The sequence below is a fragment of the Podarcis filfolensis genome, assembly GCF_964270895.1.
Source record: "Podarcis filfolensis genome assembly, chromosome: 6".
Taxonomy (NCBI): Eukaryota; Metazoa; Chordata; class Lepidosauria; order Squamata; family Lacertidae; genus Podarcis; species Podarcis filfolensis.
Genome location: NC_139609.1, coordinates 57,062,996 through 57,082,258, shown reverse-complemented (window position 1 = coordinate 57,082,258; position 19,263 = coordinate 57,062,996). Strand labels below are relative to the sequence as shown.

The 19,263-nt window shown below is 42.1% G+C and overlaps 1 protein-coding gene across 1 annotated transcript; it reads right to left on the bottom strand.

Moving 5' to 3' along the window:
- Nucleotides 1–7,778: 7,778 nt before the first annotated feature.
- Nucleotides 7,779–17,704, bottom strand: LOC310764345 (acidic mammalian chitinase-like; the record flags this gene model as incomplete). The annotated part of the gene is made up of 11 exons (XM_083618048.1): nucleotides 7,779–8,135; nucleotides 9,787–9,922; nucleotides 10,130–10,246; nucleotides 11,306–11,488; nucleotides 11,590–11,713; nucleotides 12,774–12,892; nucleotides 14,087–14,252; nucleotides 15,357–15,413; nucleotides 15,901–16,105; nucleotides 16,952–16,981; nucleotides 17,680–17,704. The coding sequence occupies 11 exons, from the start codon at nucleotides 17,702–17,704 to the stop codon at nucleotides 7,858–7,860; spliced, it is 1,440 nt and encodes a 479-aa protein (XP_083474174.1). The 3' UTR covers nucleotides 7,779–7,857.
- Nucleotides 17,705–19,263: the final 1,559 nt, after the last annotated feature.

Below are 19,263 nucleotides of genomic sequence, written 5' to 3'. Positions count from 1 at the left end.
CTGCAGGAAGCTCCTGCAGCCAATCAGAAGCCACAGAAGCCCCATCAGAAGTTTGGGTTCCAAAAGAACATTCTCAAACCGGAACGACCACTTCCAGGTTTGCGGCATTCAGGAGCCAAAATGTCCGAGTTCCAGGGCATTCGGGATCCAAGATATGATTGCATTCATTTTGATGCACACTTTTCCCAAAGATATGCATTTTTGTAAACATTTTTTTCGTTCGAGAACTCCCTTGCAAAATTCGGGTAAGTGCGAATCTTGAAAGATGATTGTGTTGTAGTTCTCATATTGTTTTGCAAATTTTATAGATTCTGTTTTAAATGTGAACTGAATTTCCATCCCCTGTTGCCTAACCCTACTTTATTCTCACGGGGTGCTGTGAGAATAAAATAGGCAAGAAACCCATCTATGTTCCCTGAGCTCCTTAGGGGGAGAGAAGGATATTCATGTAATAAAATAATAACAAATAAAACTGCAGGTGTCTTATCCTAGTGGGCCCAGCAAAAATGTGTGTACATTTCACCTGACAACAAATTCTCTTATTGTTTGCAATTATACCCCCATAACAAATTTGCATGACAAATACAATCAGGGTCAGGTTTTGCATGCTTTTGAAAAATGGTGCAGAACATGATGTCACTGGTTTCTGCTTTTATGCATATTCAGATATATTTTGTTGCAGCTCCTAGTCAAATAGCAGCAGCAGGTTTCATAATCAATTTTGAATCAGCAGGTGATGCTCTCTCTCCATGTTGATGGCAGGCTGGAAATAAAACATAGCACTAATATTCAAAGTACCCAGGGTTTTAATACAGTGGCGAGGAACCTCTGGCCCTCCAGATGGTGTTGGACCATGATGTTGGAGTCCCAACCAGCATGGGGGGAAATCAGGGATGATAGGAGTTCTAGTTCAAGAACATCTGGAAGGCCACAGGTTCCACAGCCCTGGTTTAATTAGGTGGTTCCATTTTGATGATGCTATTTGTTGAGCCAGTCATAGAGCAATTCAGATGTTCAACATCTGAGTTTCTCAGGTTTGTTGATTTGGATAGGGTGATATAAGAGAAGTGTAATGACTCAGTACTTCTTCAGTATTCCTCCCTTTGGCATCTTTCTGCTGAATGCCCCTTGAATAAAGATAAATATTGGCAAGAGTGGAGCAAACATTTGATCAATCAGAGCAAACTCTTTGAAATGTTCTAACTGGGCATGGTGTCAACTTAACCTTCAGAATGTGACAAGTAGCTTGACTGATTGAACTTCATCTAATAATGAAAGAAAGTCAAGGCTATTTATTCTTGCCTCACCAGCCACCTCCCTCTGTTTGTACTTAGCCTGCCATATCCACAGCAAAGCAGTTTCTATTGTTTTGAAAATACCCATTTGGCTTTCCTATTCAGTGGCCTTGGTTTGCCTTCACGTATGCAAAGCCAAAGTTAGACTCTTCCACAACAATTATTCAGAGGGAAATGTTTTTATACACTTATTATGAAGGTTACATTGCTCACATTTCTATTTGCGTGGACAGGCGGAGTCCCCAGATCCCGCGCAGTCCCCCCGTCACGACTCAAGACAACGTGCTATGGGATTAAATTGGCCACAACTTTATTAAATTTCAAATGTGGGTAGACCTTGGCTCAGGCATTGGGCGTTCTCCCTCCCCAGTCCCCAGCCGGGGACCTAGGGAGCATCAGGGTTATCCAGTGGGGGGGGGGAATGGGCCGGCTCTGGAGAACATATGTTCAAGCAGAGATAGCCGCCCCCGTTACGCCGCCGCTGCAGGGGAGAGCAATGACGACCTTTCGGCGTACGGTCAAAGCCTCCCTTCAGAAAACCCCTTTAACGGGGAACCCTGGTATCGCCGCCGCAAAGAGGAAGATGGACAAAAGGATTCCACCCAAGGCCTGATACCGCCAAAGTTGTGACGTTTTGCTACGGGAAAGGCGAAACCTGCCAATGCAGGGAAATTCCTTTCCGGCCCTTTAACAGCGACCTTAACGTAGCAGCGCCCGCATACCTGTGAAGAAAAGTTAACCTGCAAAACCTGTGACGAAAAGTTAACCTGCAAAATAAGACATTAACTGAGGGTGGGTAGGGTGGGAGAAGCTCTGGAGCCAAGTGAGGATTCCCAGGTAAGATCCTCCCTCTATTGTGTGGGCAGGTAATCCCTCCCCTACCTGGCCTGGTCTCCTTGGCAACGCTTCCCCCAGGTGGGATTGGACAGCTGACTGAGGTAGGCAGAGACCTCCAGGTATCCCACCTGAGGGAAGGCAAAGCCAAGCCTATGCTGTTGGAGCCGCTCCAGATCTAGGGGCTGCACGCGTCCACGCAAAGGGCGCCCCCCGTTTTAAGCAGGGAGCGGTCATTCTGGTCAACTGAAGTGAACAACACAAAAGCCATAGCATAAGATAGGGAAAGTTGGAGAATATTTTGGAAGAGACCAGAAAGTAATTTTGTTGAAGACCACATGATGATGACCATGGAGATTATGATGGTCTAGTTGGAAGGATTAAAAAAAAAGTACAATTTTATAGATGTGTAGAGTTGAGAGGCTACAAAAACAGCCAAATGAATAGAACCAACCAGGAACAGAGTTGTCACCTAATGAAGTTGGAAGACTTCCTCATTAGGTCCTTTTTTACAGAAGTTGCTATAGCTATCTTTTAATGAATGCTCTTGGGGCAAAGGATTGAACTGAATGAACCAACTCCATAGTACTTTTTACACTTACAGACTGGGAATGTAAAGAGCAATTCTGTGTGTGTTTACTAAAAGATAAGACCCACTTTATTCAATGGCACTTAAAGTTGTGTGCATAGGATTGAAGCCGAATGCTGAGATATATCCATTTATCCAGGGCTACCCAGTGAATTAATGGAAATGGTGCATGTGAACTTAGGGCTTGTAGTAGTGATGTAAACATAATCCATTTTATCACTCACTTTATGACGCCACATTTTATGGAAACTATGATGACACTGCTGCTTTCTGAAGCAAATAAACAAATTGTGGATAATATAATCATGCTCCTAGCCTGATTAAAGATGCAGACATGCCACCCACATGGTACATTTGCTGGAAAAAACATCACTGAACACTGGTATACCTGAGCAATAATATCTGCTATGTGAAGTATGGACCCACCATATGGGCAGGCCGCAGGCCGGGTCTTCCTCTTATATAGCTGCTGGGATTGACAAGGCATCTGACCCTCATCTGAATCTCATAGCTCTCCTGTAGCTGCCTCTGATTAGTTATCATTTAACGCTTGGGGAAAATAATTAGCATCACACGTCATATGCATGGAAGCTGCCGAACCAATTAACCAACTAGAAGGATTACTGTTAATAGCACCAGTTTTCCTATAACTTGATATTGCTGAATAGTTTTGATGAACTGCAAAAGCATTTTTAGTTTGCTTTCTATTGCCATCTGCAGCCTGCCCAGGCCCATAGTTGTATATAGGATGCAGATCTGAAAGGGCCACATAGGGGAAACCAGCCGAAAGGTATGCTGATGGGTTTGCTAAAACAGTCATTGTAGATACAGCTGTTGTTAGTAACTCAGAGAAGGCTTGGGAACCTTCAAGCTTCCAAGAGGTCCAAAGTTTAACCTCAGAGGCTGCTGAGCTATGGTTAAATGCCATGAAGGCTGAACTTGATTCCTTAGAGAGTAACAAGACATGGGAACCTGTTCCAGGCTGCCCAGACCACAAAAGGTTTACAAAGTTCAGCTATTGCAAAAGTTTTTCAGTGTTAATTTTATGCATTTTTTAAAATCACCATGGTGTTTAACAATACAGTGGTACCTCGGGTTAAGAACTTAATTCGTTCTGGAGGTCCGTTCTTAACCTGAAACTGTTCTTAACCTGAAGCATCACTTTAGCTAATGGGGCCTCCAGCTGCTGCCGTGCCGCCGCTGCACGATTTCTGTTCTCATCCTGAAGCAAAGTTCTTAACCTGAGGTAATATTTCTGGGTTAGCGGAGTCTGTAACCTGAAGTGTCTGTAACCCGAGGTACCACTGTAATATCTTAGTCATCATGCATAAATCGTGCATATAGCTAATAAGCTGCTCCTCATTATCACAAGAGGTTTGCCCTTAACAATGCAGCCTTAAGAAGAAAATATGATACTTTCCCTAAAGGAATACATTATACCAGACAAGGAAGTAAAGTATAATGGTATGCCTGTAACCACTTGGCACTAATCATCTGTATCATCTCTAGCCAAATGGGAATCACACCTGTTTGCCCCACCCCATGTGCTTTCAGTGTACACTTCTGAAAGTGTGTGCACAGCTACAAATTTCATCCCTCTGCAGCATCCCCATGCCCTGCTGCACACGAGCTATTCAGAGGGTCACTTGGCCCTCAGGAGTGACTTTAGGGGGCATAGGATAATGCAATGCAGAGAGAAACCAAGAAAACTTCACTGCACAAATCAAGTTCCACTCATCTACCTATAGCCCATGTTAGTTTACAACACACTCAGTGGATGTTGTTGTTGATTATTATGATGAGAGAGAGAGAGAGGTGATGCTTTGAGCTAGTGGACTAAGATTAACATTCCAAGACTGCCATCTACTGTAAACACTATTTAGCAGTGGCCCACCCAGTGTTGGTGAACATTTCAATTTCTTGATGTTGGGCACATTATTTTTAAATTGTAGAGGTTCCTCTATGCTATGAACTGTTTTACATTTGCTTATATATGGCACAAATAAATACAGATTTACATATCTGTGTGTGCAAATGTTCCACCGTATATGACAGGGATAAATTATTACTTGGAATCAACCCGACAAGCTTAAATAAATTCTACTTAGAGTAGACCTACTGGGGGAATTCAACATTGCTCTAATTGTACCATTAGCACAAACATTTCTGTTTGCCCATTGGAGCATTCTCCCAAACTGCTGTTCTAGGGATTTTCTGACCCTCCAGAGCAGACTTGGGGGCATGCAAGGGGAAGAGAGAGTTGGAAAAGCCCCTCTGTGCTAGTGTGAGCCAGTGTGGTATAGTGGTTAAGAGTGGTAGATTCGTAATCTGGGGAACCGGGTTCGCATCTCCGCTCCTCCACATGCAGCTGCTGGGTGACTTGGGCCAGTCACACTTCTTTGGAGTCTCTCAGCCCCATTCACCTCACAGAGTGTTTGTTGTGGGGGAGGAAGGGAAAGGAGAATGTTAGCCGCTTTGAGACTCCTTCGGGTAGTGATAAAGCGGGATATCAAATCCAAACTCTTCTTCTTCTTCTTCTTCTTCTGCTAGTGGAACCGGGTAGTTGAATCCAGCCAACTGAAATGAAGGGACCTAAGTTACTCAAATCGCTTAATACGTCCACTCTGAGTAGAACTAATGTTCACAACACATCCCATGCCTTCCCTCCAAAATGGGGTCCAAGGCAGCTTACAAAAGGCAATCAGAAGTTGAACAATGGGGCCTGGGTACCAAAGTTCCCTTCTCCTGAAGTGCCATCTGTTCTTGGGCCAGCCAGCCTTGGAAATGTCCATCTACTGCCATCCTTGTTAAATTGCAGGAGAGGGATTAAAAATAATTTATTTGCCTGTGCTTCTGATTGAACTGTGGCATGATCTTCTACTGCTGCTTTGGAGTTTAATTGTGCCTCTTTATTTGACTGCTGCCCTTCTGCTATTTATATTTTATTTTTTGTAACTTGATATTTAATGCACTTCAACATACACACCCCTCTTACATATGTGGTTTGGATTGAGTGGAGGCAGTGCTTTTTTTCTAAAAAAGAATGTTTAGGGGTACTCTCATTTTCCTACTCATATTGAAATACTGCCCCTCGATGAGGCCAAACTTAGATTCCAGGAAGCAGGAACAGAAGGGCGAACTCTCGGCCATGCAGCTGTTTAAATGCCACTAGCCACGCCCCCTAGCCAACCGGATTGGCCGGCTGTGGCCATGACATGACTGGGATTCCCCCAATGGTACAGGGGACTAGCCATGCCCCCCTGCTGGGTGCAGGAAGAGTCTGAGGCCTGACCGCAACCCAGCCCACCTTGGAAGGCGACCGGCTTTCACAAAATGTTTAGGGGTATGTGCACCCTGTGTCCCCCCAGAAAAAAGCACTGAGTGGAGGAATTCCTTTGGTCATTTCAGCCAGTGCAATCCCACCAACCCAGACCTTGCCCACCCCACCCACTGAATCTGCAGGCATGCAAGATGCTAGCCAGGGATATCACTGCCAGAGCAGCCCCACAGAAGACCCTGAAATGGGGTCTGCCCAAGCTACTCTCCCAACTAGTGGCACCAGCAGAAAGCCTGTTCCAGACTCAGTCTAACTTTCCCCACCACCACCTTCTGCTGAGTAACCAGATTGCAGATGTAGCGGTAACTCCACCATTCCACAGAGCTTCATCAGTATGGCACGTCCATGTTGTGTTGTTAATTTATTCTGGATCTCAGCAAGGGTATTTTGGCATGTTAAAAGGTGGGTTGTCAGTTCTCAACAGACTGATATTGTTATGAGTTTGTGGGTACCAGACTCCTCTAAATTCCTGAGTCCAGTAGGGGTGAGAATTTAATCAAGGCAATTGTTAATACAGTGTATAAGATAGGCCAATTTTCTGAGCAGAAAAGCAACTGAGATTATGGACCATTAGAAGGACAAAATGAAGGTGCTAAACCATTAAGAAAGCCGTTAAGACAGAAAGGCTCTATACTAGATGGCAAGTGGTTGGGAACTCAGAAGAACAAAAGAAAGGGTTTAGAGTTGGCTGGGATGTGACCTGGAGGGAAAAGGTTGCAGTCTGGTAAAGGCAGCAAGCTGCAGAGAGGGTTAGACCCATGGCTGGTGTCTATTTGAATCCAAGGCTATGGGAGAAACAAGACCCTCTTGTTTCTGTTAATGCTGTGGGGTTAATGTTGTGAACCCCTCCATCATAGGGGGTTAATGCTGTGAACCCCTGCATCGTAGGCTCAGGTTATATAAATAAACACATATCATAAAGACACCACAGTCTCCACTGTGCCTCATTTCCAAAAGCAAACATGTACCCTGAGTAAGCACACCTGGAACCTCTGGAATCTTGCATCACTCAAAGATTGGGATGACGTGCAGCACTATTTATTTGGACAGAATCCAGCCTAAATTAAGATACTGTTTATTATCATTTGTTTGTTCTTCTGTGATGGAATGGGGGGCAGAATACATGAAATTACTGGGCAGTTTCACATCTAAGCAATCGCCACACTGAGATTGGACTGGGGAGGGATGCTTAGCATGCTGAAGGTTTAATCTTTGGCATCTCCAATTATTATTATTATTATTATTATTATTATTATTATTATTATTTATTTATTTATTTATTTATTTAATTTGTATACTGCCCTTCATCCAAAGATCCGAGGGCAGTTCACAACAGAAAACTACAAAATGAGATCAGGTAGCAGGAATTGTGAAATACTATCTGCCTGGAAATCTAAAGAATCTCTGCCAGTCAGAGTAGACAATGCTGGGCTAGATAAAGAAAACTTCCTCTGTTGCTAGTATTAACTTTAACAAAATTGCTGCATCGTATGCCTTTGGATTATGCCCTCCCCATTTTCAAGTTCCTTTGGTGATTCCCTCCTATGCACAAGCCTATGTTGGGTGAGCCACATTCAGCTCCATGACATCTTGCTCAGGGACATAAAAAGTCACATCTTCTTTAAATTTATCATGAATGAAAGTAAGGACACCCAGCCAATGTATTTTACCAAAAAGACATCAGCAGAAACATACTTTAGCCATGCCTGGTAGATTTTATTTGTAGGCAAAGGGGTCTGCTGCGGACCACAAGGCTACATAATTTTAATCATCTCTCCTTGATGGAAACCACCTGTTAATATTTAAGGGTAGTTGCAGCACTTGCAGCTGTCATCGAAAACCAATCCAGCTGCGCAGCTGAAACTGTAACTCTGATGGTTAGCGCATACGTAGAATTTGGTCTTGTCTTCTGGGTCCGCATGGATACCATCCGGTTGGTTGGCACAAAAGTTACCAGGCACTGGGGGCCCCACAGTTGTTGTTGCAGGAGGAGGAGTAGGACCTGTATCTCCATTAGTGGTAGTAGTAGTTGTGGGAGGGGTTGGAGTTACACCACCAGGGCAGTCTGGCACAATAGGCTCTAAAATTAATATTTAACAACGTAGTGAGAAAATCATATTCCTACTGAATCATACTAAAAGACTAAGCCACCCAGGGAAGGTGTGTTTATGCAAACAGGTCATAGCAATTTAGATACAAATAAATAAATAGGAAAGTGCTCCCAGGCAAAGCTCATTGTGTGTGTTATGTAAACCAAAGATGTCCAGTCTACTTGTCTTCTTGCAAATGCTATTCATTTCTTAGAGGTACATGATCAACTGGGGGCTGACTTGCACTTCACATGGGAGACAGACTTATGGCTTAGGAATTTGTGACTCCCATTGAACACAGAACCCTGTAAAGGAATTCTGTACGTTCATAATTATATGGGATCATATGATGGATATATCAAGGGGAATCCCCAACTTGGTATTGCTTATTTCCACTGTTTGTTTACAGGCATGGTCCTCTTCTCACACTTTAGAAAATGGCTTCATGATTGATTGATTGATTGATTGATTGATTGATTGATTCACAACATTTACCGGTATATGCTGCTTGATTGTAATAAAACCATTAATGAATTTAATTACAAATAAATAAAGTATTAAAATGATCAACAAATCTGGCGGTAGCGCACTTCTGCGCATGCGCAGATGGCATAAGCTGCTTCCGGGCATGCACAAATCACGGCAAACCCAGTGTTTACTTCCAGGTTTGCCGCGGATGCAACTTGGAACGTCCGTGAGACAAGGTGTATGGAAGTCGAGGTTCCACTGTATACCATATATTCAACACAAAAAACAGCGACATTTTGTTGTTGACAAAGGACAGCTGGACATATAAAGGGCCCCATTACCATCAGTAGCTTAGGGCCTCATCAAATCTAAATCTGGCCCTATGTGGAATCATTCTGAGGTTAAAATAATCCCAGGATATTATGTCCTAAGTATGAGAAGCCCAGGGAATGCAACATAAAAAATAAAGGGAAACCTTGCTCCATTCCGCACTGCCAATGTGAGTGTCCTTGTGTGAGCAGCAGAGGCGTAGCAATTGTGCTAAGATCCTGACATTGCTGCAGTGCAAGGTCACCACTTATGACCATGTGCCAGAGACTGAATCCTTAAGCATTCACACTGTTTCTGGTGATTTAGGAGCAGTGTATAACCATTCCTAGTCTTGGAGCCATATTGGAAGCATTATTTAAACAGTAAGTCAAATATTCTATTTACTTAACCATGCCTATTTACTTAACAATAACATAACTGAGCAGGAATAAGTTTTCCAAGTGTCCTAGATCATTGAACAAAGGAGTTACAGATGGAAACTTCAGTGGGAAACCGCTGAGCTATAGTTTATCAGGCAATTCATTTCTGTCACTGGTAGCTTAAACTGAGATTAAGTTAATGCCCGGGTGTCATCACGATCACTGCTGCCTTGCTAATTTGTCACTGTCACTATCTTGCTTTCAGGTAATCAACACAGTCTGTTCTTTCTGCATTTCATTTTCCTCTTACCTCAGTCCTCTACATTCCCACCATCACCCTTTTTGTTTGTATATCTGTTTGCTACTTCATGCAACTCATGCCATGAACTGTATCCATCCCATGAACACTTCTGCCATAGGAAATTTGCTCATCTTTAAGATGCCACAAGATCCTAACATGGCTACCCTTCTGGAAACAGCTTACCATTTGATTCAAGAAGTCTCTTCAGCTCATTTATTAAAGGATATTTTCCTTCATTACAGAATGTACCCAGAAAATCATCCAGATCAATTGCCCAAACCATGGCACCTCCAAAATTGTTCTCTTTCAGGTATTTGACCTGGCAAAAAACAAAACAAAAAGCTATTTAATAAAAAATTCCATGGCATTTTTCCTTTTCATTTCATATCTGTAACTCAAACCACTTCTTATTTGGACAGCAATAATTCACATCTTTGCTAAATCCCATGTCAGTTCAAACATGCAGTCCACGTATGTCCTAATTTTAGGTAAATGGTAAAAAGAAAATGAAACACATTCATCTTACTTTGTATTTGTAGCTGCAAATGTCATCATATCCAACCCATTCATTACCCTTGTAGGTATATGGAACTTTCTGGTCATCAATCCATTCTTTTGTGGCAGTTTTTAAAAATGTGCAAATCTGTGAAAACATTACAAAAAAAAAATCATTCTGCAAATCTTAATACCAGAGGACATCATTGTGGACTCAGCTTTGGCCCCCATTTTGTGCTGATTCAGGCACCTAAAAACTAATAAGGGTTAGGGTTTCCTGAGAAAGATTTTCTCTCATATCAGAGCATCCCCTGACACATCTATCTCTGAATGGCCACATGTTTCTAAGGCCTTGATCTGAACCTCTGTGCAGAGTAAATCATTAATATTTCAAACTGGACCTCTAGAACAAATCTAAAAAGAGGGTGTGGACCTGGAAACAGAGGATAAGAAAAGCAAGCCACAGCTAAGCACCTATTATTGAGCACAAGAAATCACATTTGATAAGGTAAATGTCTGATACTGTTTAAAATGCTGGCATAAGCATGATAACTATAGAGAGAAACATTTATGACAAAACTATTGTAGTCCGGTTCTCTAATTAGGTGCTTAAATAATCTAAGACTGAGTATAGCATGTGGGCGGGGGGGTTTTCCAACAATGCGACTACTTGGGAACATGTGCCAGCACTGTGCGAACATGCAATCCATGAGTTTATCAGCCTTAGTCCGTGCCAACTGCGCTATGTGGTAGTCCTCTCATATTACATGGGACATTATTAGCGGTTTGCAGACCTGTTGCCATTAAGCAACGTTGCAAGAGCTCAAGATGGTGACAGGACATGGAATGCTAAGTCTTTCAGCTCCAACTAAGGATACTTCCGCATTCACCCTTTTCTCTAGAATTGCCATTTAATTATTTTTTTTAATAAGATGCTGTTGTTCCGGGTTGTCCAACATACGCAGAGAAAGTGCTTATTAAAGCAAGCGGTCATTGAGTTGTTTTACAGCAGACAAAGAGCCTTGCTTACTCCTAGGTCTCCGGGCACACACTGGCTTCTTCCTCCTACTCACCTCTACAGAAAGCTCCCTCTTCAAGTACTCCCCCTTTGACCCAGGAACTAACCATATACACAGTCATATCGCATTTAACCTGCATGAAAAGCCTGACAAGCAGAGCTTGAAAGAGAGTTACGCAAGTGAATTACCTCATAGTAGGCCCAGAAGCCTGCCTCGCGGGTGTAAGGGCCGGCAGAGCCAGCCCCAGAGACAGGTGCACAAACACCTGTATCTGATGTAGTAAGCCTGAAAGTGCGCCCATAGGTGGGGAATCCCATAAGCAGTTTTTGAGCTGGGACACCATTGTCCTTCCAGTATTGCATGGCATAATCCTGAGGAAAAGGGGAAGGGTGGAATTAGGACTCAGTACATTCATCCGTCTCGTGAAAAACACACAATAGTAGCATTTCTAGGATCAGGAGGCTTTACTTACACAGTTGAAATACCTTAAATCACCCTGGTCTTTGGATCCCACATACAATGGGCTGTTGTGTCCTGTGCAGGTATCCCAACCTCCGTGGAAGTCATATGTCATTACACTGATGAAATCTAAAAGTCTGGAATAAATCAAACAAAACCATTGCTATAGCTAGTACATGGTTTCTTATAGACCACTGTGTCTTAAGCAGTGAGCCGGGGACTACCAGTGGGCCTCAGGCAACTTTTAGGTGGGCCTCAGTGCCACAGTATCTCCTCACTTACCCACCTTGTGCCCCTGCCCCCTTAGCTATGCTGTAGTTTTTGGCTGGTCCAGTGCCAACACCTGCAGCTCCTCACACAGTGGTCAGGAGACAGATGTTCAGGAGCAAGGAGGAAAAGGAGGTCTCCCTCCTCTGCGGGGAAAGGGCAAGAGGAGGTGCTGAAGACAGAAGACTAATAGTTACAGAAAAATAAATAAACTAGGAAAAGAGAAGAGGATATGAGAGGGAAGCTGCTCTAGGAGGAAGTAAAAGGGGTAGAGAGGAAAGGTGAAAGAAACTCACAGTTTAGAGAGGAATGGGGTACAAGTGAAATGTGATAGAAGAGTGGGAGAAGAAATGGCAACACAAGAGTAAAAAAAAATACTTTGAGCAGCATGTGGGCAAGCAGAAGGGAAAATATAAAATAAAAAGCTGTCTTCACTCAGCACTTCTGGATTAGCAGATTCTGCCCCAAACAGGGACTCCGAGTCACAAAACCTCCAGAGCTGATGTCTGTACTTAGCTCAAAGAAGGCTGAACTATGGAATTCCTTGCCACAAGAAAATAATTGTGGAGAAGAAGAATTTAGCAATTTCAAGAGAGTGAATAGATATCAACAGAAAATGGTGTTGATAATTGCCAGCTTACTAGGCCAAGCTCCACCACCAATATGTGACTGGCTCTGGCTCTGAGCCAAGGTGGGCCTTGGTAGTTTTCAGTTATCTCAAGTGATGTCCTGAGGTAAAAAATATGAGAACCCCTGTCATTGAGTAATGACATAAGAAACGCTGGAAAATCCAATACCAGGCTATGGTATGACTCTATAATCTTCCTAGGTTTTCATCAGTGACACTGCTACTTAACTGCACAAAATGGAAATTCTACCACTGATTTAGGAGCAGAGTTGAAATCCTCATTTGAACTTCCTGGTACTTACTGTCCTATTGCAGCAATTTCATATCCAGCATCAATGGTCCCTTTGCCAGCAGAAACTGCTGCTGTGATCAAAAGCCTTTTCCCATTACATTTACCATTCTCAAAGGCAGCCAGCATTTCCTATGGAGAGATATTGAGAATCATGTCAAACCTTACTGTTGTTTCTCATGAGTATCTGTTGCTCACACATTTCTATAGGAGACATTGAAACTGCCCCTTCCTAATGTTCCTTATAAACTCTTGCATGTTTTTTTTTTTTTAAAAACCCTTCTTCTAAATTGGTTAACAGGTTACATAAATTTATGGTTAATTCATCAGCCACCTTATTGGTATGTATGTCTGTTTTTTAAATTGCCAAACAGCACTTTGATCTACACTACAGACATCTTGTAAATGTTAGAACATTCCACACTAATAGCTTGTTGCACATTTGTTGCATTCATTCCACAATTCTTATCTAAAAGCATTTTTCCTGCAGTGAAAACATAATATTTTTGTAAGGGGGGGTGGGAATGGGTTTCTTGTCCCAAGACTTGCTTCAATTGCTTTTCTAAATTGTGAGTGAAACATAACAGCGCAAGAGCCTTACCTATTGATTTACTTTTTTGCACGATTAATGATGAGCAACATGACTACCCACCCAAACCAATTTGTGAACTTTTTTTAGAGCTGCTGTTATTTAAAATGACAGAGCCTTGTGGGACTTCTCTTTCTCCATCTATCTTCTCCTGTCACTATGTGAGCAGGACTGGGGAGGAAAGGCCTAGGGATATTTGAGAACCCATCACAGGCCACATCCAGCTCAGAGGTCAGAAGTTCCCCACTCCTGCCTTAAAGATTAACAGACTAGTGTCCTATGGTGCCACTCAACTCTCTTCCATTGTTTTCTGCAAGTGACCAACATGCCTGCCCCCATTTAAGTCATTATTATTACTAAGTTATTGGTCATGCCCCATTGCTTATATTTCAGCTGTTGCTGCTGCTATTCTTTTAAATCCTTGGAGGAAGAGTGTCACCTGCTGTACAGTGTGCAGCTCTGGTGTAGTAGTGCTAATCTAACAATTGTGTTGTTTAAAGTGACAAAAGCCAGAAAGGCTACAAAATATTATGCCAAAAATATTTTGTCCCAATCATTTAAGCTTTCATGCAGTGCATAAATCTGGCGTAGTGAATAGCTGCACATAAACTTTATGTACAACTGTAAGACATAAGGAAAGTGTGGTTTCAAAGGGGTTTGGGGAATCAAACATTACTGCTGATTTTCTGAAGCACAGATTGTGGGGGATTATCAAAACTAGTGTGTTGGTTTCTCACCCGAATCAGGATTGTGAAGCGTTGCTTGTCTTCGGGAGGACTTCCCCTCGATCCTGGGTATTCAAAGTCCAGGTCAATCCCATCAAACCCAAACTTACAAAGATATTCAATCACTGAATCAATGAAGATTTTACGATTGGTAGCTGAGGCAACCATTTCAGTGAACCTAGGAAGAGGGGATTCTTAGACAATTTCCCACATGCCTTTGCATACCATTTAGATATCATTCCCTTTTTAGTAAACAATATTCTGTTTAATGCATGTATGCTCTCTTTTGCAACTGATATCACACATACTCTCATAATTAGGAGTATGTATAAAACACAATTGCACAGTGAAAGATTAGTGGTGAATGCACAATTTACACCCTAAGAATTCCAGCAAACGTCTTCCTTTACTTAATGCATGCTGCTATGTACTTTATAAAGTTTATCACAACCATGTTGGAGCCACTTCTCCAAGAATATCTTCCACACAGCTCATGTAATGTTTAAATGGCCCGACCACTGGTCAGGGGTCTGGTCATATAGATCTTGCCCATGTAACCGGCATTTCTTCCTGGCAAAGCATTGATTCCTTGACTGGAGTCTGTGCAATCAGTCCCCACTCATAGGGTTGAGTCCTTTAAATGTTGCTCTAGTCATGCAGAAGTTGCCCATGGGCAAGCGGCTTGGGAAACATGTAAGAGGAACCCAATAGAAGTATGACAGTTGGACATTGCTTCATGCTCAGAAGCCAGAAGGAAGGCTAAGTAGGACAGGTCAGGCAGAGGGAGTTTCCAGTACCCTGGATAGCTCCTCTGGTTAGCCATATCGGATTACGTTGTGCAAATGAAAGAAATATATGCAAATATGTCCATTTTGTAATAATTTATACAGAATTCAGAATTATTGGCATAGAACTAGATTATTGTAGCACAAAATTGTGATTTGTTGCTTTTGTGTTTTTATTTAGAACACAGCATAAACAGTTCTGCAGGTATCATGCCAATCATCATCACTTTTATTGACCCTATTCCTAGATAACAAGGTCACTGGAACCCCTCGTCAAAAGCTGCTTTTACCCTGTTGGAGTGGTTTGTTATCACAACCCATACCTTATTCCTCAACCAGTGTCAGAATTTAATTTCAGATCATTGCTTGTCCATAGCTATCACTCTGGCCTGAACCTTATGTCTGCTTGCGTTTCAAATGCTCAACAGGAACACACTCTATGGCTTCAGAGTCTTAATACTGTCACAGTTTAGTATGTATGTGGAAAGGATACTCACTTCTGTGTGCCAAAATTCCAGCCTCCAATAGCTAGCAGTGTGACAAGATTGGGGTTGCTGTAAAATATGTAAGAGAATATCAGTCTAGAAACTTGCATGGTGATTCCAGAGTCAAAGGTGAAATGTTAAAGGAATGTTGAGATGCTGAACAAAAACCAAGGCACAAAGTAATTCATTATTATTATTATTATTATTATTATTATTATTATTATTATTATTTTATTTCAAGATCTCTTGCAACAATTTCTTGAAACTGAAACTTTAAAAAAGGATCCATGTTACATGCTTGTACAAATAGACAGGGTTTCTTCAGATGACCTATTGATTCATCTTGATTTGCTTGCATGAAGCTTACATAGTAATTAGACTATGGGCCTCTCCAAATGTGTTTGTTATTGTGCATTCGTGATTATTTGTGCTCACGTTTGCATCAAAACAGTTATATGTGATTCCGTCTTCAATACTATTTGTGCCTCCATACATGGAAAATCGTGTTTGGAAAATCACCTGTTTTCACTTCATTCTGGGGAAAGAAAATACTGACCTGTTCTTAAGTGCTTGAAATTCAGGGAAGAGCCTGTCCTCATCATTCCATTCATAAGGAGCAATTTTATGTTGATTCATAGTGGCAAAGGCATATATCAAATGAGTACAGAGATTTGGATCAATGTTGTTTGGGAAGTATTTGGCCGGCTCTGGCCTGTACTGAGACCAGTTGGTAAAATAGCACACTAGTTTGTAGGCAGAACCTGAAAAGGGGCAGGGGGGTGAAACCAAGATGAGCAACATTTGCAGGGCTCATTTTCATTCTTGCTGTCATTGTGCCTTATACAACTATGCTATAAAAACTATTCTAGCTAGTAAAATAGCCACTCGCTGCAAATTAGCCCTTGTTGGGCGTCTCCCCCATCCACCTCCCACTGCCCACACAGGGAAGGTGTCTGTAAAAGGGGACCTCCTTGTGCATTAGCTCTCCCTGCTCAGAGTTCTAAAACAGGGAGAGTTTGTGCATGTATACCAGGCATCTTCCCCCAGCCCAAAAAATGCATGGATTGGCAGAAGGGCTACTTTGTTTCAGAACTGGAGGGTTTTAACGTGTTGTTCAAAGTTGGAAAAATACATGCACAGGAAGCCTTTATATTTTCCTCAGTGGATGGGAAAATAGCTAGGCATGACTATTTTCAAGGATGAACAGGTGGAAGGGTTAAGCATCCCCTTTTCCCACCATGTGTCTCATGCAAGACTGTACTGTGATTTTTTTAAAAATGGACGAAATAATCACATATAGTTTGAAATAACTCCACCATCCTTCAGGAAAGTCTAGTCTCCTTCTCACTGATCCTACTGAGATTCCAAAGTTGTTTCCCTATGGCATCCTCATGCCAAAATATCTATAAACTGTACTTTTAAAGAGCTTTATCCCTTCCAGACACCTTAATGCTATAATAGTCATTTGTTACCTAAGCAGTCATATTCACTGTGTGACCCCTTGTGGACTATAACAGCATAGTGAATATGGCTGGTTTAAACACTCTGCCTCCCTAGAAAGCCACCTTTACTTTAGTCTCATTAACCATATAGGGAAAGTTTCTCACCAAGCTGCAGCTGCAGCAGAACTGCCAAACCTGCAAAAGAAAAGCAAAAGTGTTAGAAACAGATAAAAATATTTTCATCAGTATGTGGAAATAGAGTTGAATCAAAATGGAGGGGCCATGCTTCACACAATGCACCACCTGTGCGATGAACCAGCACAACCCTATACCCATTTTTAGGGTTATTTTTGGGATTCTACAGCAAGGCAGAATAGAATTGTTCACCAAAAGCATTGCCTTCATTCTGATTTGGCTTTGTAACATCACTGTGTAGTCAAACCCAACTGATTACCTGGCATCACCAAGAAGCCTGAGTTTCCAACCCTCACTCTGATTTGGCTTCATGGCATCATCACATAGCTATATTTAACTGACTGAATGATGACATGATGAGATAGTGTTATCTAAGTGTTTTCTAAGTAGATTCTGACTACCTGGGATCACCTCAGGAAGATGCCTTCTTTCAAAAATACTGGAGAAATCCCACTCTCAGTAGCTCCACGTTTCCCCCATATATTTTATGTTGGCACAAATTTGGCATAACTCTAATAAAAAGATTTCCAAACCATGTGACAGCACTTTGAACATTATTGCTCATTCTCAAAAGGCAACAGTGTGAAACCTTTTCTAGAACACATTCACCCTATGGCTTTTAAGACCAACTCTGTAGGAAATCTCTGTCCTTCCTAACAACTGTAGTAGGAAGATTGAAAACTGAAAGGTATACTCACCAAAGCACAACAGACCCTTCCCCATCTTCCTGGTTTTTCCAACTGTGAGTGCCCAACTCCCAATGGTAAGATCTGCTTTATGTAGAGGGCAAAATCCCTCTTATCACTGTGGGACTCAGGCACCTGCAATGAGGGAGATAAGACTTCCAAAACGTTCAGATGAAATATCACAGGTAGAAAATTTCATTTAGTCAAGGTCAACAGCTGCTCAGAAGCCTTCACAAGGATAAAATCTCCCAAAGTCCCCTAAAGATTGCAATGGCATTGAATAGCCTATGGGACAGCTACGTCACCAAGTACTTGCAATGAAAGTTGTGACAAATTTTATCTCCTGATTCCCAATCACAATGGAATCCTAGGCATGTTTAATCAAAAGTAAGGCTGCGTACACACTACAGGCTTAAAACATAGCAAGGTTGTTCTTTTTCTCAATTTGGATTAAAGCTGATTTTGGAAGGGGGAACTCATCAAAACTTAGAATTTCATATGAAACCACCGGATAGATATGAATTGTGGCTGATATAACGTGTGCCAGCATTGAGAATGTACTGGATGCAGCATAAATGAGAATGTGGGCACAGCCTAAGTCCCATAAACTTCAGTGGGGATTTCATTCAAGTAAGTATGCATAAGATTGCAGCCTAAGGCAACTTGCTAACAAAAGCTCGGTAGCAAACTAAAGGCTGCCATTCTCTACCCTAGAATGGAGTAACCTAGGGCTGCCATACGTCTGAGTTACAGGAAAATGGCGTCTGGGCATATCTTCAGAAAATATGCAAAATGTCTGGGGGAACCCAGACCTATGGCAAGGTGAGGGTTAAGATTTTTTTAAAAATCATTTTAAAATTCAAAAAAAAAGCTGAAAACTTAGGCTTTGGAGGGGACTTCGGGAGGGGGGGAGCAAGCTCAACAACTTTGTCCAGATATTTTTGGAATATGGCAGCCCAAATTAAACTCAATGGGACTTACTTCTGAAGAGACATGTACAATATAGGATTGCACTGTGAGTTACATAACTCAACCCGTCACAAAAAACCTTGATCTCCTTGGCTGTTATCCACTGAACTGCCTTGCAACCATATTGATAAGAAGCAGAAAACCCTACAGGGTATTGATAGGAGCAAATCAGCTGTCCTGGTTTCTGGTCTTGTTAAATTCCATGCCTGCCAGGTGTCAAAAGGGCCAGTGTGCCCTTCAGACCATGATGAATGGCCTATAAATCACCTGCCTGCTAATCACTAAAGTCGGCCAAGGCAGGTCACTCTGTCCCAAATCCACTCTGAATCTGCCAATTCAGCAGTGAGAGAGATCAGCTGTTTGGAAACAGATCTTGGCTATTTGGTTGCCAAGGAGGCCTGGTGTGTCCCTGATGACGCCTTAAAACAGGACTGGCTTGGGAAAAGGAGCAGCCTTGGCAATCTCTGCATTGTAATAATTTTGTCACTGATGCACATGCTCCAGCTACCTTTATTTACCATGGAATATCTCTATTTCCTGGTCTCTTTGTCTCCGTTTTGTCTTTAAGAAAGATATGCGCTTTTAAAGTTGCCACTTTTCAGGTCCCAGCTGGTTCCTCAGAAGCGC